Below are 16,564 nucleotides of genomic sequence, written 5' to 3' on the forward strand. Positions count from 1 at the left end.
AAATCAAGACAACGGTACCACTCACAATTAAGTATATTGTGGGATACCAAGACAACAAAATCACCATTAATATTGTGTGATGTCGGACATCAGGACAATATAATCACCAATACTAAATAAGATATGATGTCAGATATCAGGACAACAGAATCACCGTTAATAATATACAATCGGTGCCGGATATCATGACGACAAATCACCGATAACAAAGCATGGTGCCGGATATCAGGACAACGAAATCACCATAGATACAATATAGTCAGTGCTGAACAACAGGACAACAGAATCACTGATATACTATATTAGATCAATATAATATTTAATCCCTAGTGACAAGTGTCACGGTTCACCCACTTGGGTGAACTGAGTACTAATTATTTAGTTAATTATGAGTAACGGTACCAGAAATCAGGACAATTTGTACCACTCATAAATAAATATCAAATTAATAACTATATTGTCTAGTCTCGAGTGGGGGACTCGAGGTGTAGATTGGATTCACCGTTTATAAGGTATCTAGATAAATTTACCAACTCGAGTGAAGTGTTCGAGACGTCTACTAAAGAAATACACGAATATTAAATATGACGGCAATAAAGTAAATAAATAGAATTTAATTGAGCATTACACAATTAAAAATGTCACTGTAGACCACCCTTTACCAATATGAAATTAGAAAAAAAAAAGTTTATCTTGCAAATGGAAAAAGGGACGTGATTGCCACCTATGATAAGCAGGGACAAGCAGATGAAACCAAGTGAAGTAGTCTTGACTATACAATATGGCCAATACAGTTAATAAATTTTGGGAATAGATATCCCCAACTTCATCATCAAAATCTGCATATTTGAAGCATCATATAAATGAAAATACAAATTAAGTAGCACAAAGATGAACTAATGTTCGTGTTAAAGAAAAATATGCATTTAAGATACAATTAATAATGTTACTTCTTTAGAATAGTACTGAATGAATAATAATATATACTTCAAGAAGGCGATTAAGGTTGAAACTAATGGGGGAAGTGTGGCAGTAAAACCTTTTGCAAACCCTGAAAAATTGAATGTAATACAAAAAGAAAAATTGAAGTCCAGGAATCGCAGCATGCATTCTGACTGAGACAGACCAGCTTCGATTTTTACATATATATCAATTGTTTTTCCACAATTGTCTAAAAGTTTAAAGATGCCAATTAGAAGATTGAAGTATTGAACAGGCGGTAAACTAAATAGTCTCACATAGAAGGATAATATGGTGATTATTTCATTTGTCTGATATTTCCTACAGTCTCAATTGAAGAAAAGGTGAAATGGCGAAGACAAATACTATTGAGTATCAGCCTCAACTGAAAACAATCTCACAAGTTACAACAGGTTTATCAAACTTTCAGCAATACTGCAGAAAGAGATTATTTTATGGATCCAACTTGGATTTGCCATATCAATTTATAACTACGAGTGACCAAGTCACCGGCTCAAAAGAAATTATATAAAATGGGAATTACAAACTGTAAAAAAGAGATTCAGAAACAGAGCAAGCAATAAATCCCCTGGCTGGAAAGACTCGACGAAACTATAAGCAAAACTACTTTTATTCTTACTCTTAGGAAAGCTATTATACATCCAACCTGTTCGTTCAACCGCTCCTAAAGATATGTCAAGAGAGTAAAGAGAAACCAGAAATAATAATAGATTAGGATAAATGCAATAAACATATTCAAAAGTTCATCAAAGTCAATCCAAAGTCTATCATTATTAATGTGCTTTTAATGTTTAACGAGGAAGCTGCATTTTACATGAGCTTCTCTTTTGTCAAAGAAACTAGATGTAATGAGTAGGAAAATGAACAAAGCTTAGACTCACCACTTTTAAATCTCTTCAGAACTGCCAACTTTATTATCCCCTGTTCCATTAGCTTGTGGTGAGCTGCTTGAGCTAGAGCCATTCTCTTGGGCACCTGGATGAAGAATATGGGAGAACCCCTGCCCGAGTGATTTCCATAGTCGTGTAGGTAGAGAAGACTGCAAAGTGCCAAGACTCCTACCAGTAGATTGTTCAGCAAGCCTAGCCACAGCAGGATCTAGGTTGGAGAATCTAACAGCACCTAAGAGCTGTTCTGGAAGCTCGGACTCAGTTTGACTCTCGATCAGAAAGGCAAGGTCTACAGTCAATGTGGTGATATAACCAAATGCCAGATGAACTATTGCACTTGCAACCATGGAAGATCCAATATCTACATCTACTTCTAGAAAATTGTCTGATATACAGTAGCTACAAGAAAGGGAGCGACCAATTATGCATATGGCCTGCTCCCCAACTGCTTTTCTCACTATCCAAGGGCCCTTAACAATGTTGGCAATCAACTTAAGCCTGGAATTCTTAAACCCATCATCACCTTTTAGAAACTGATTCATCAAAGATCCCTCGGGGATAGGTCCTGTGGTTGTAAAATAGGCTACTGCACTGTAGTGTTCCTTACTGGGAACTTGAAGATTGAAAGCCCAAACAAAAGGCTTATTGCCTAACAGAAACTCATCCTCAATAATCTTCCTGACGCGACTGTTAGGATGTTTTAAGATGTCTGCAATCTTTGTAGAACTTGTAATCCAGTCAAATCCAATCGGCTTAAGAAGACATGGAGCAGCAGGAACTTTAACCTTGGTGGAGAAGTAATCTGGGCCTCTGACCATGAACTTGTCTGCCGGCGGAGAAGCCCAGCCAGGTTGACAAGTGTCTGCATCAACTAGTGGAACAGCTCCCTCTGATCTCACTCTTTCAATCCATTCAGCCTCCCCTTTGTTGGCCATAAGATATATTTCCTTCAGCACATCACAACAGAAACTGATAAGAAGCAAAGATTGTTGAATTGTGTTTCCTGATCACAGTAAGGCATGTATAAACATTCAAAAGCCACTATATTCATTCATCTTTACCCATCTCTCTCTCTCTCTCTCTCTTCCACAACTCTGGCAGCTAGAATAATTGAATATGAGCTCAGATCATACAATTCTGACCAAATCAATCCAATTCAAAAAACAAATTTTAGTCATACATATCAGGATCATATATCTTAATAAAAAAGAAAGCTATATATATATATATATATATATGTGAATCAAGATAATACAAAAAACCCTAACCTGAGAGCAGAGGGGAGAAGAAACCTATGCTGAAGGCTTCGGCGAGAGCCGTCTTCTCTCCTCTGACGGAGAATGCCTTTTTTTTTCCTTCTTATTTTGGCTTTTGTTTTGCCATGTTTGGCTTGTTAAACTTTGATGCCAAGTTTCCTTTCTTTACTAGCTGTAAATTATATTTAATAAAATAGTAAAAAGTCATTTTCTCTTATTTAACTAACTGATTGTATACTCGTGAATGTCAACAATATGGAAAAAAGACCAGTTTGAATGCAATCCTAAACAGTAGGCATCCAGGCTGCAACCAATTTGAATGGAAGAATGCAAAATAGCATAACTATGCTAAATCAGTTAGGAAAATAACTCCTAATACCATGATATAACCTATTAAGCAAAGTAAACAGTAAATCCTAGAACAACAGACATAATAATCATTCCTAACGAAACTAGAAATAAGTAATAACAGCTAATCGCCATCAGTTGTGTTCCCCGCAGATAGGAGGAGAAGATGCCTAAGTGGTTAGGCCACCAATGGCCGCCACCCCTAACCCTAGCAGAGCTTTGCTAGGTTTCGCCATTTTCATATCATGACGCACTTCTTCTGCTTGGTTTATTAAATGGAAAATTACATAATCGGATAATATTTGAAATAACTTAAAAATCAACCTCTATATTTCTTATGCAAATTAGGACATAAGTCTAAACTCAAAAATGAGTGAACCCAAATTGATTAAGTAATTAATGTTGAAATGTCCAAAATACCACTATTTTCACGAAAATTACCAAGTTGCTACTTCCATATCTAACAAGTTTCACTCCCCACTTTTTTGTTAGTTTTTTTTTCTGGTAATTTTAAGTTTTCCGGCCAAACCACCAGTGATTTGGAGGTGGGCTAAGAAATAAAGTTGTTCTTTACGTCATGGGCTTTTATTTAAACACCATATTGCATATTTTTCAAGAAACTTTAAAATTTCAAAATTTATTCTCCAAAAACCATAGTAGCAGGTAGTTTCTTAATCGACAGTAGCAGCTAGATTCAAAGTCGACAATAGCAGGTGCTTTCAAAGTCGACAATAGTATGTGTCTTTCAAATTGGTAGTAGCACCTTTTTGATATGAGCACTTTGTGCGACGTTCTGAACATGTTTTTACCTCTATTTGTACTTTGCTTAGCCCTTATGCTTGTGCTATTGAGTCATTGAGTCGTAATAAGAGTCTTGGGCCATATTGGATGCATTTTTTGTTTACATGAGTTATAAACGCAAAATGGGTCTAGAGTCCTAGTTTGAGTAGGAATCCTTGTAGGACTAGGAAATTTAGTTGGATTAGGAGTCTTCATCTTTCTACGTTTTGTTCGCATTTGTGATATTTTGAGAGGCATTCTTGCACTAGGAATCCTTATTAGGTTTTGAAACTAATTATCTCTTACTTATGATTTTATTTTCTTATTTTCATATTGGATTTAAGAGATAATACTAGAGAAAAACAAGGAGAAGCCATGAACATGGAGTCCTATCATGAACAAGTCATGCAACAATTAAATATAAGAGATAAAAAAAGTGGAGAGAATTAAGAGATTGAGTACTTGCCATGGGAATAAGAAAAGAAGAAAAGAAGAATGAAGAAATAAATGTGAAGATTAATTAAGTGAAAAAAAGAGAGATAGAGCCATGCATATGCAACTTAAAAAGCTAGAAGATGATTATTAAAGGAATAAAACATGGCATGATTTAGGGAATAAAACATGACATGATTTAGGGAATAAAACATTGCATGATTTAAAGGATTAAAGCATGGCATTATAATAGGAAAAAAGAGGCAACATCAAAGTTCAAACCGTGCAAGCCTACCCTCCTTCTTTCCTCTATATATACATAGTTTCACCTCTCAAATGACATCACTTCTCCTTTCCATTTAAGAGTCAACCCTTTGCCAAAATACTACCTCAAACATCCTTCACAAAAACAGCAAGCCGTTCTCCCCCATATACCAATTCCATCTCTACCGAAATCACCATTGAAGACACACATCCAAGATTCCTACAACGTGTGATTCTTGCAACTCATCTCCATGACTGTGTTAGTTTTTGTTTTTCTACAATACTTTGTCTATGAAGATTGTAGTATGATGCTTGTGTGTGATTATTGTTTTGTATTAAGAATCGAAATTTTCAGATTGTTTTATTGGATTTTTGGATCTTTGCCGAATTGATGGTTTCTTATAATTATTGAGTTTGTATTTCTATTGTTGTGTTCTAATCATCTTTCTCATACTTTTAGATAATTTTCAGATATTTGCATATGAATTTAGTGCTTGAATGCAGTCCCTAAGATTGTGTTTGAGTGCTAGATTCATCAACCATATTGACACAAATCGAATCATGCCCTAAGTATGTTCGGTTTGTGCTGATTAAAAGTGGTAAAAATTCTGGAAATTTACATGTCAAACCATGGTTGATGACGCCACACATGAAACATGTCTCCAACAAAGATTTTTTGTTTAAATGTAATCTTGTTTGATTTCTACTCTAAGTATTATTGAATTCGATTGCATGCAAATTTAGATTAGGTCCTAAGTCAATCTAAATGTTAATTGAAATCTTGCATAATTAGATGATCCCCTAAAGCTCTAATTGTATTGGTATCTAAAAAAAATATGTAATTGGTCAAATTAGAATGAATGATAGGTTTGAACTTGTAATTATGTGGTGTAATGGTAAATTTGGTTTAAGTTTGTTAAAGATAAGTCTATCATGTAAATGGTATTTTAGGATTTATTTTAAGTAGTAGTTTTATAATCAAACTCAAATCCCCCAATAACCTGATAAGTTTTGAGGCCCTTTTGATTCCCCGGACCGAATGATCCCTGCTTATTCTATACTAACGATGATGTTTTACAGAGTTTATTATAGACGTTTTAATTAACGACCTATCACTTTCAAGTCAACAGTTGCAGCTAGCTAGCTTCATAATCGATAGTAGCAGGTGGATTTCAAGTGGATAGTAGTAGTTAATTTCATAGTCGACATAACAGATAACCTCCAAGTCATTAGTAGCAACTAGTTTCATAGTCGATGATAGTAGATAGCCTCCCAGCCAACAATAGCAAATAGCTTCGCAGTCGACAGTAACACATTCAAGTGGGCAGTAGCAGAAACTAGAATCCATATAGATGTGACATGTGGTAGTGAGAATGGATTTTAAATTCACTTAGAGACAATGAATTAAGAATCATGTTTGATGTGATGAGCCAAAGAGGGGTATAAAAAATAAAATATCCTATGATATATGGTAACTTGCCATCGTACTGTTCTTATTTGAAACTTTTGGTCCTAATTTGATAGCAAATTAGGAAGTGAGTTTTTTGTAAACCAAATTATTATCTGGAACTTTTGAGTAGTTTGTTATTTATTAAAAGATCTATTAAACTATTAATTAAGGGATGCTTTTCACTGTGTAAAATATGCTCATTATTTTTCTGTGGAAAATAACAAGTTAAAGTATTTTGGGGTAAAGTTATTTTTCTTTTATGATGTCATGTGATCTCTAGATTTAAGTATTCAATCATAAATTTCTGGTCTTTCTTGGTTTATGTTTTATGACTTATGTCCTTAAGGTAATTTATTATCTTAATTATATTAGAACAAAATACTAGTCACTCTTCCAATTTTTAGTAACTCGACGGACAATGTGCCGTAAGAAATACATTACAACTTCATCGGAGAAACAAAAAAATCGGTGGGATGTTTTGACAGCAATATTATTTCCGACCAAATTTTGCTTCTTTAGTAAAAGTAATTTTATTTCTGAGGGCCCGTGAATTTTATCGGAAATGATTTCCTAGTTTCGACGGCAACAAATAACCCTCGGTACAATATTTTTTACACGTAGCCGTCCTCGGAAATAGTTTTTACTTAGTACATATGTAAACAAAGAGGAGAGTTAAACTCTAAAATCTAAACTCTAAATTATGAAACTTCTACACTAACCCTTAAACTCTAAAATAATATGTATATATATATATATATTATTTATACCTTAGGATTGTACAAATCAAACATACACATATACACACATATGCACACAATTTTTATTGTCTGCTCGATCTCCATTTAAAGACTCGAAATTAATGCATCTTTATACATGCCTAGTATCATAACTGTACAACTACATTCACTTTCTTAAAAGACGATTTAACACCTTATTTTAGAAGAACACAAAATGCTATAACTCAGAAATTCATATTTTGGTGATTTTCTTGAGTGCTGGCTTTATAGTAATAGAGATAAATACGCTTATGGTTTAGGCCTTTACGGTTCTCATATAGAAATATACACAAGGTTATTCTGTATTGCGAGATTAAACTCTTTTCTTGGTATTGTGTAAGAAATTCATATACGATGCACTTTTTTAGTTACACAATATATATATAGGGTTTTCCACTAAGTGATCATTTTTTAGGTTTTAAAAAAGGAATAGGTCACTGGACCAACTTCTTGATTATATTTTCACATCTCCACCGTTCAACTTCTAAAGTCAAATGTATAGATTACCTCTGTAAACTTTCAGCCAAAGTGGAGGTGCTTAAGACATTCAAAACTGGAATTTAAACTTATAAATATGAACAGTTCTAGTTTGACAAATTTGGTGCGTGCATTGTTTTCATTAAGTTTGATACCTTCACGATCACCATTTTGGCTGAAATGTTACAGACGTGATCTACACATTAGACTCTAAAAGTTGAACGGTTGAGATGTGAAAATGTAATTGAAAAGTTAGTGAATGAGATATCCCTTTAAAATACCCAAAAAAATGGATCCCTTAGTGGAATGGCCACATATATATATAAGTACTCTAGTTGATTTTGATCGATCGTTAATCACCTATAAATTCTTAATTATACGGTATATAATTATCCCTCACACATGTGAATTCATATATACTGTAGTAGACATTGATCGGTCATATAAAATGTTGTAATCTCAATCATCAAATAAGACCAGCTAGATGAAAAAGGACCAAGTAAAAGAGCACGTATTTACTAGGCAAGAATGTTATGGACTATTTCTCATCATGTACATATTTACTAAAGTAATAAAACATATCCATCTATTATATATGTAAGTCATTTAACACACAAAAGAATTGGTTTTTCCCATAAATACCCTCTATAAACGCCTTGTACATATACCATGAATGTTAGGTTTATGAAAAAGGATAAACATGTAAAATATCAAAACAAATAAAAAAATAGAAAGGAAGATATATAGGATTTGGATTTAATTAACATGCCATAATAGGAGGGGATCTTATGGAAATCTCCTTCTCAACATTAAACTTATACCAAAAAGACTCATTCTCTCATTAAAAAAGGTCACCGAATGACTCTTTATTCTCCTCTATATCAGTTAAAACTTCCTTTGATAACGTATCTACCATGCGTACGTTTATCAAACCCAAAACTCATCTTTCTTCTTCATCATCTACTGCAATGAAGGGAAATTAACACAAGATCTGAGAAGCTTTTGATTAAATTGGGCAAGATTACATGTATTTTCCATCTCTCCTTTCTCTCTATTAGTTTTCCTTTGTCATGGTAATTAAGATTAATATTTTTTGTTGTTATTGCAGATCGAAAACCTCAACTGTTGATTCTGGTACGACCTACAAATTTGGTATAATTGTTACTACCAATTGTCAAGTTCATAAGGCTATCTTATTGTTTTATATATGGCGGCGTCTAATAGATCTGTAATTCGACTTATTTAGCGAGTAGTTGATAGATCGTTGGTTAGAATGTCTATAATAAACCCTGAAAAATATCATCGTTAGTATAAAATAAGCAGGGATCGTTCAGTCCGGGGAATCAAAGGGTACTCAAAACTTATCATGTTATTGGGGGATTTGATTTTGATTCTAAAACTACTACTTCAAATAAATCCTAAATTACTTATATACAATTGATCTACCACTGATCACATAACCAAAACACAAATTTTACTCAAGAAACATGTATGACACGCATAGAACAACCAATAAGCAGCAACAATTTACGATTATTTCTTAGTTCATTTCAATTCCAATTCTAATTAAAGCCCGAAGCGGTTCATCTAATCGTTAAGACTTCTTAATTATTTAGAATCAACGAAGTGTTCAATCCTAAAAATATGCTAAAAAGAGTTCAACATAACGAAGCGTTCTAGTTAAACAACAAAGTAGCACATAAACACATTAAGTTGAATTGGAGACATGTAAGCAAGCATGGCGTCACTCATCTTGATTAAGCATGCAAATTCTTAGAACTATCACAACCATATACAAGTACTATTAATTGAAACATGAAGCGCATACTCAATTAAAGAACACTTTGGTGAATGACATCGCAACCTTAGGAGAACCATGGCCTTGACTTCCTCAAGCATTGATTTAGATGTACAAATTGAAGGAATCAATTGAAATAAAACCTAAAAAGAAATCGGAAACCCTACTGCCCTAAGTCATAACACACATGATCAAGAGTTCATACAATCGAAACATAAAAGCAAATAAGTCTGAAACTATATTCTTCATATATGAAACCGAAACAAACATCCAATAATTCATACAATGAATTCGAAATTTGCAGAAAACCAAAATAAAAATTACAAGCCATGGATGAATCACACATTAGAAACCTTCTAAGATTCGGCAAGAATGATTTCGATATGGAGAGGAGGAAGGGTAGCATGGCTATGATGGTGATGGATGAAGTTTGTGGCTTGAATTTTCTAAATGTAATTTGGCAGAGGTTCGGCCTAGCTTTGTGAATGAATGGTGATGGTGGTTTGTGAATAATGTCGTGCTATATATAGAAGCACCAAGGGAGGAGAGCAGCTCGGCATTGGGCTGGATCAAGGAGATTACACGGCCGTGATGTTGCTTCTCATGGGATCGAATGGCTCTCCTATTTCCTTGTAATTTCAGTCATTATCCCCTTGTTTATCTCTTGTATATACGGCATGACTCTTTATCCTTTGCTAATTTGAATAGGCACATCATCTTCTTGCAAGGCATGGCTGATCTCCTAGTTATTCACACGGATTGGACTTCTTCTCTTTAATGAATATGAATGACATGCAAGCTTCCTTGTTGCACACAACCTCCTTCTTTTCCTCAATCCGTGTATTATCTCTTCAAATTCAAAATTAATCTCCTTTAAATCCTGAATGATAGCTCGGCATAGGACTCCTCTTCTTATTCAAACCGTGAGTGGCTTCTTTCTCAAGCCTTGCCGTGCTCTCCTTCTTCTTATCCCACACGGCATGAAATTCCTTATCCCTTCCAATTATCTCTTAAATCTGAAAATAAGAAAAGAAAAACTTAAGTAAGAGATAATTCATTCGAAAATCATGTCTTAATCTAGACATTTGTTGTCTTAAAAAGACATATGTGATAGATGAGCTCAGCTAGATTAGGAAAGTTTCTAATTTGCAAAAAGGAAACTTACTAGAACAAGTGAGTTACTAGAACATGAAAGTTCATTTAGGAAAGTTTCGTAATAAGAGTTTGAGTTCAAGTAGAACTCTCTCGAATGGTACGTTTCCTAGTCTAACAAGGATTCCTAGTGCAAATAGGACTCTCAAGATATCGCCAATGCGACCAAAACGTAGAAAGATGAAGACTCCTAATCCAACTAGGTTTCCTAATCCTATAAGGTATCCTACTCAAACTAGAACTCTAGACAAATTCTTCGTTTTTAACTCGTTTAAGCACAAAGCACAAATGGAGGTAAAAACATATTAAGAACGTAGCACAAAGTGCTCCTATAAGTAGTCTTTATATGGTGGCGTATCCTTTATATCCCTTTGAAACTAGTGTAGGGCATTGTTTATGTTTTTGTGTTATGATCTTGGTTCTTGTAAGCATATATTGCCGATATACATACTAGTAATATTTTTGGTTGATTCTCTTTGTTTTATGTAGTTTAAGCTCTTTGGTTGTTGTTTGGTTGGTTCTAGTGGCCTTTCTAGGATTTTCTTAATTGATATGTCAAGTTCATAATAATACTGTCACAGTTGAGTTCTACATGTAGTTCCAAATTTAATTATATACTCACTTTCTTGCATTCTAACTTTTTTGTTTCATTATTTTCTTTTCTTTCTCTTTAATAGAGCGATATTGCAACAAATTCAAGTACCAGACATTGATGAAGATGATAGGGGTGAATATGATAATAGTGAATATGATACTGATGAAGGTGATGATGAAGATGACATGCATGGTGACGATAGAAAATCTAATGAGGCGAAGACTTATAAGAGATCGATCGAGGTGAAGACTTTCATTACTTTGTTTGATTCAATTATAAAGACTAGCCTTGGACATGTACTAATTATGTCTCTTTTGATTTAAATTTAAAGTTTGTTGATAAAAAAAATTACTTTCATTCATCTACCATGTAGATTCTACCTCTTTCAATTTAAGTTACAAAGTATATATCATTGAATGGAAGAATTAAAAAAAAAATTGCTGATGTTTTTTTGTAATGACCCGATTTTTCAGGATCGATTTAATTGAATTGGTAGAATTTTTATAAACTTGTGCGATTAATAAACCGCAATGTTTCGCCTCGCGATGTTGTAAATCGAAAACAGAACCGTTATTGGAAATGTTAATTAGAAAAACGTTACGTTTTCGCGACGCGAGAATCAACTTTTACTCCGTCGCTCGTTTGTGAAAACTTCCTTCACGAAAGTTGTAGAGCTCGTCGTTACGAGTTCGTACACGTCACGCGTTCTAATCGGACGTCGTACGTGAAAGTTATTAACGACGGAAGTTAGTTTCCGATTTTGGAAGTGGGTATAAAAGGAAATTTTTTAGGAGTAGGGTTTCCATTTTCGGAAACCCTATCTCTCTCACCTCACCCGCCTTCTTCCTCTTCTCTCTCTCTCCCCGAACTCTGTCCTCCCTCTGCAAACCTCACCTCCGATCTCCCTACGCCGGGCGACGTCGCCCTCACCGCCGGCTCCTAGCTCCTCACCAGCTCGACTCCGCTGTCCTCCGAACCAAGCACGACCTCCCTCGCCGCCGTGAAGCCACGCCGCTCCTCACCACTAACCGAGCACGGTCGGTCCAAGCTCTCCGACGAGATCCGGCGATTCCAAGGCGTGAAATAGGTAAGGGTGTGATTAAATTGATTGTTGTGATATTGGTTTATGTGATTTTGGTTGAATTGGATCGATTTGATGCGGATCAGAGGAGGAGAGGATTATGAGGATACCGCCGCCTTAGGCGACGCGTGTGGGTGCGTGAGGAGGGTAGGAGGCGGCATGAGACCGTGGAGGAGAAAAGGAGGGAAAATTGAGGGGTTTGGGGGCGGCGGTGGCGAGCTACGCGCTGCCACTGTGGGCGGCGCGTGAGCGCCATGCGCTGTCACCGGAGGTGGCGCGTGAACAGTGACTTCAAACAGTAATTTTGTAAAGAAATTATTTTTACGTACGGTAAATGTAAATTACGTACATTAATTGTAAAAGTAATTTCTGAAGGGTAAATCGGTAATTATTATTTACTGAATCGGTATATATGATTGAATAGTACATGGATGTACAGAAATATGTAAATACTATGTACTCGTACATAAATACATAAGTATTATGTACTCGTACAGAAATATGTAATTAATATGTATTTGTACAGTAATATGTGAATAGTAACTACGTGAACAGTAATTTCGTAAAAACCAAAAATTGCTGAACAGTAAATTATTATTACTGTTTCGGCATTTAAGGTTTTACGTAATGATTCTAAATTCACTTCTTATCTATTCTAGGTGATCGACACAACAAGTAAAAGATTCGAATTTGGAATCGTGGAATTTACGCTCAGGAATATAAGGTGAGTAAAATCTCACAGTGACAAATCTACCCTTGCAGAGATTCATAATTTCGCTTAATTAAAAAGAATGAACTATGATATATATTGGATATAGTGGATTGTGTATGTGTATAATTGGTAAAATAGGTACATGTATATAGTTTGCTATATTATATACTATCATAATTCCGTTTGCGAATAAGTTCATTATAGTGTTGATATTTATTAATTTGAGCATGTTGATTGATTTGTACAATATCATGCGATGATTGTTTGTACGGGGTTTTAACTTGAGTTATGTTAAAACGTTTTTGTGATCTGTGGACCTGTCTTCAAACGTGTTGGTATGTCGGAACCTAGCCTTGGCCGGGCGACAGTTACGATACAGTTAGAGAGCTCTAGTCTGTCTGCCGGTGTACTGCATGAGAGGTAACAGATGGGTTATCGGCTTATGAGTACCCATATTTTGGATATTGGGTAGCAAGTGGTTGCCCAATGTCGGTGGCGTACTATCTTGAGGGGTAATAGAGGTGTAGCAGCGCTCATGAGTACTCGTATTATAAATGCATTTGGGTAAACAAATGGGTTGCCCAATTTATGATTGATGTTTTCATAATTATTAGACAACTAGATGGGCTGTCTAATGACTCATGAGTGCATTTATGATTGATGTTTTGTGGATTTTCGTATATATTTTTATGCGAGTTATATTGTTGGTTTACTCATACGAGCTGCAAAGCTTATCGGGTTTGTGTTTACAATTCTGGTGCACCTATTCGATAGTGTAGGAGATAATTCCGCAGGTGTGGATTAGCGGAATCGACGGACATCTCCGAAGACCTTGAAGTTGTTTTCAGTTATCTTGTGGTGAGGATTTGAGTGGATTTTTACATTTCCATTTGATATAATGTTGAATTATAAAATTGGTTTGTAATAATCAATTTGACTGAGTTGTACTATGAACTCAGTAATGATCCGCTGTGACATTAAAATGATTTCAATTTATTGAGATTGTTTTAGAGTTTTTCATGACTTCGAAATTTGAGTTTCATACTCTAAATTTTGGGGTCGTGACAGTATTAATTTGTTTAACAAATAAATTATTTAAGCTCGTTAAAAAATCATTTCCGAGAGAATATTATTAATGTCCAAGGAAAATATGACCATAGAAAATTATATATTTTCCATGCGAAACCGTCATTGGCTTTGCTTAATCTTGTCGAAAATACTTTTTTCGAGCAATATTGTTCGTCAAAAATAAATTCTTAGAAAAACGTTTTTCTAATAAGTATCGAATTATTTCCAACGACTACTTTCTATCGGAAAAACTTTTTATCGTCGTAAATTGACATTAATTTCCGACCATAGAAAATGTATTTGCAACCAATTCTTGTTGTCAGAAATAAGTCCTTTACCGAGGGCCAGTTGGAAAAAGACTATTTCTAACCAACATTTTTCCGACGACTACCGAGGGTACCTAACTGTCGAAAAAAGTCTTTTCTGAGGGGAAAATTGGTTTTTTTCAACCAAATGCCTCCCTTTGAAATGAGCGTTTTTGTTGTAGTGAATTCCTATTAAGGATTAAGCCTTGAACCTGGACAAGGGCTTAAAACTGCAAATATGGCCTACCTATAGGCTAAAGAAAGGCAAAAACCGAGGTCCTTAGACTCAAGAGGTCCCTTGATTAAATTTTCAATAGTTATCTTGACATGCATGTGAATTTTAAAACAACACTAATCAAAGATAATACAAGATCGATAATTATCTAAATAATAACATAATCGCAACAGTGTTTCCTAGTTTTAGCCTAGAAGTGGACTAAGAAAAATATAAACTTAAGAAACTTACTTGCTTATTAAGCTAAGGGCCGGTATGAAGATTCACCAAAGAACTTTGTACTTGTAAGATTCTTGCTTGAACTGCTACGGTTGGATGCTCTAATGATGAACATCAAGGACATCTATGACTCCATGTAGATATTCATAAGGATAGTAGATAACATGATATGATATGTTGCTAGTGATTGTGTCGTCTCTGATAGGATATGATTTGAACAAGCTCCTTATTGATACATGAAAGGTCTACATACTCTTTTTTTTAATGTAGGAAAGGATTATAGAAGAAATGCTATGTCTAAGACTTGATCTTCTTGGTTTCTCCGATGTTCTCTCTTATACAAACTCATGCAAGCCATGCATGCTTACACGTAGAGGCTATGTAGACTATAAGATGATTATAAGATATGCAATCCTGATTACAAAGCATGCAAGACACATATTTTATTCTTGAATTAAAAACAGGCACTCAAAGACAAGAAAGGGGGAAGGAAACCTCTTTATTCTTCACGTGATGGTCTTTTCCTTTATAAGGGTCATCTTGGCATTATGGAAAGAAGAGTAGCTTTCATTCACCCTCTTGATGGAAGCGTTAGAATTGTTCATCAATATTAACCATATAAACAATCATTAGTAGTAAAGCAAGAAGATATCGTTAGAAGTTGGAATCCAAATCGGGGAATGAATCACATAACCACATAACATCAAATTCACTAATTGGTTTTAAAGATTGATAAGTTTCGGATCAAGATTATAAATAGAAAATAAAACCTAACCAATATAAACATGTGATCAATCAATCAACACACAAGCAATCACCAATAGACAACCTAAACAAGATATCAAAATCTTAATCTAAACATGACAATGCCGACCCTTCGCTGTCAATAATAATTCATGGCTACACCTTGATTAACAAAATAGAAAGATCAGACCCTTGGAGGTATCTAACAACCTAAATCGAAACATGAAACATATAAACGCTTTGCGCTATCTAGATGAACATGCAATCTTCAATTCTTCCACTTAATCAATTAATTACTAACTAAATGCTTTGCGCTTTTTAGATAACAATCAACCGTTAGTTTTATTCTAAAGAATCATAAACACGTTATGTTATATCACTTCCTTAACATGATATAACAATTCAAAATTCTATATGCAATTTATCTTCGCGCTTAAACAACACATAGCATAAACACAAACTGAAAATCAATTAAGAAATTAACCAACAACTCACAGCATAATCATGCATCATTGAAAAAGAAAATCGAAATCATCATATAAGTTTCTGAAAATTAATCATCATACATAAGTATTCAAATCATTAAAAAAATCTAAAACAATAAACATCCAAGAACAAGAATAGAAAATTCTGAATTCTAACAAGAAAATCATAGAGTTACACTTTGAATTATCCTTCGAGGCTTAAAACAAGATAACTAAAGATCTTCAAGGAAATGGACGTCCTAGGCTTCAAGCTTTAGAGCAAAAGAATGATGAAGGGCTTGATGAATTTCATATTTAGGGTTCTTCTGAATGCACAACTCCCTCCTATATATAGAGCACAAATTGGACTTCTTAGGGTCTGATTTGGAAGTCCAAGAATACCCCCAACTAATGACAAAGCTTGTCTTGGTGTGGAGAACAAGTTTGCAAAACACTGAATGCACCTAGACTTCTTTGTGATCTCCAAATGTCTCCTCTTTATTAGGATTTCAATTCTGATCTCCTCGTATTTTCCTT

General features: G+C 34.6%; 1 protein-coding gene across 5 annotated transcripts; it reads right to left on the reverse strand.

The window, feature by feature from the left end:
* Positions 1-738: 738 nt before the first annotated feature.
* LOC126791017 (protein ENHANCED DISEASE RESISTANCE 2-like) lies at positions 739-3,225 on the reverse strand. Of its 5 annotated transcripts, none has more exons than XM_050517407.1 (3): positions 3,140-3,225; positions 1,863-3,008; positions 739-839 (listed from the first exon to the last, which is right to left on the reverse strand). In XM_050517407.1, exon 2 carries the CDS (start codon positions 2,804-2,806, stop codon positions 1,868-1,870), a length of 939 nt encoding a protein of 312 aa, XP_050373364.1. In that variant the 5' UTR covers positions 2,807-3,008; positions 3,140-3,225; the 3' UTR covers positions 739-839; positions 1,863-1,867. The 5 variants fall into 5 exon arrangements, with proteins under 5 accessions (XP_050373364.1, XP_050373362.1, XP_050373363.1 ...); XM_050517405.1 differs by lacking the exon at positions 739-839 and adding an exon at positions 1,328-1,645; XM_050517406.1 differs by lacking the exon at positions 739-839 and having other exon boundaries at positions 1,672-2,818.
* Between the last annotated feature and the right edge of the window lie 13,339 nt (positions 3,226-16,564).

This window comes from Argentina anserina, chromosome 4, assembly GCF_933775445.1.
Source record: "Argentina anserina chromosome 4, drPotAnse1.1, whole genome shotgun sequence".
Taxonomy (NCBI): Eukaryota; Viridiplantae; Streptophyta; class Magnoliopsida; order Rosales; family Rosaceae; genus Argentina; species Argentina anserina.

What these genes read in the sequence shown, in the direction of transcription:
- LOC126791017 (XM_050517407.1), bottom strand. Translation starts at nt 2,806, where the DNA reads ATGGCCAACAAAGGGGAGGCTGAATGGATTGAAAGAGTGAGATCAGAG.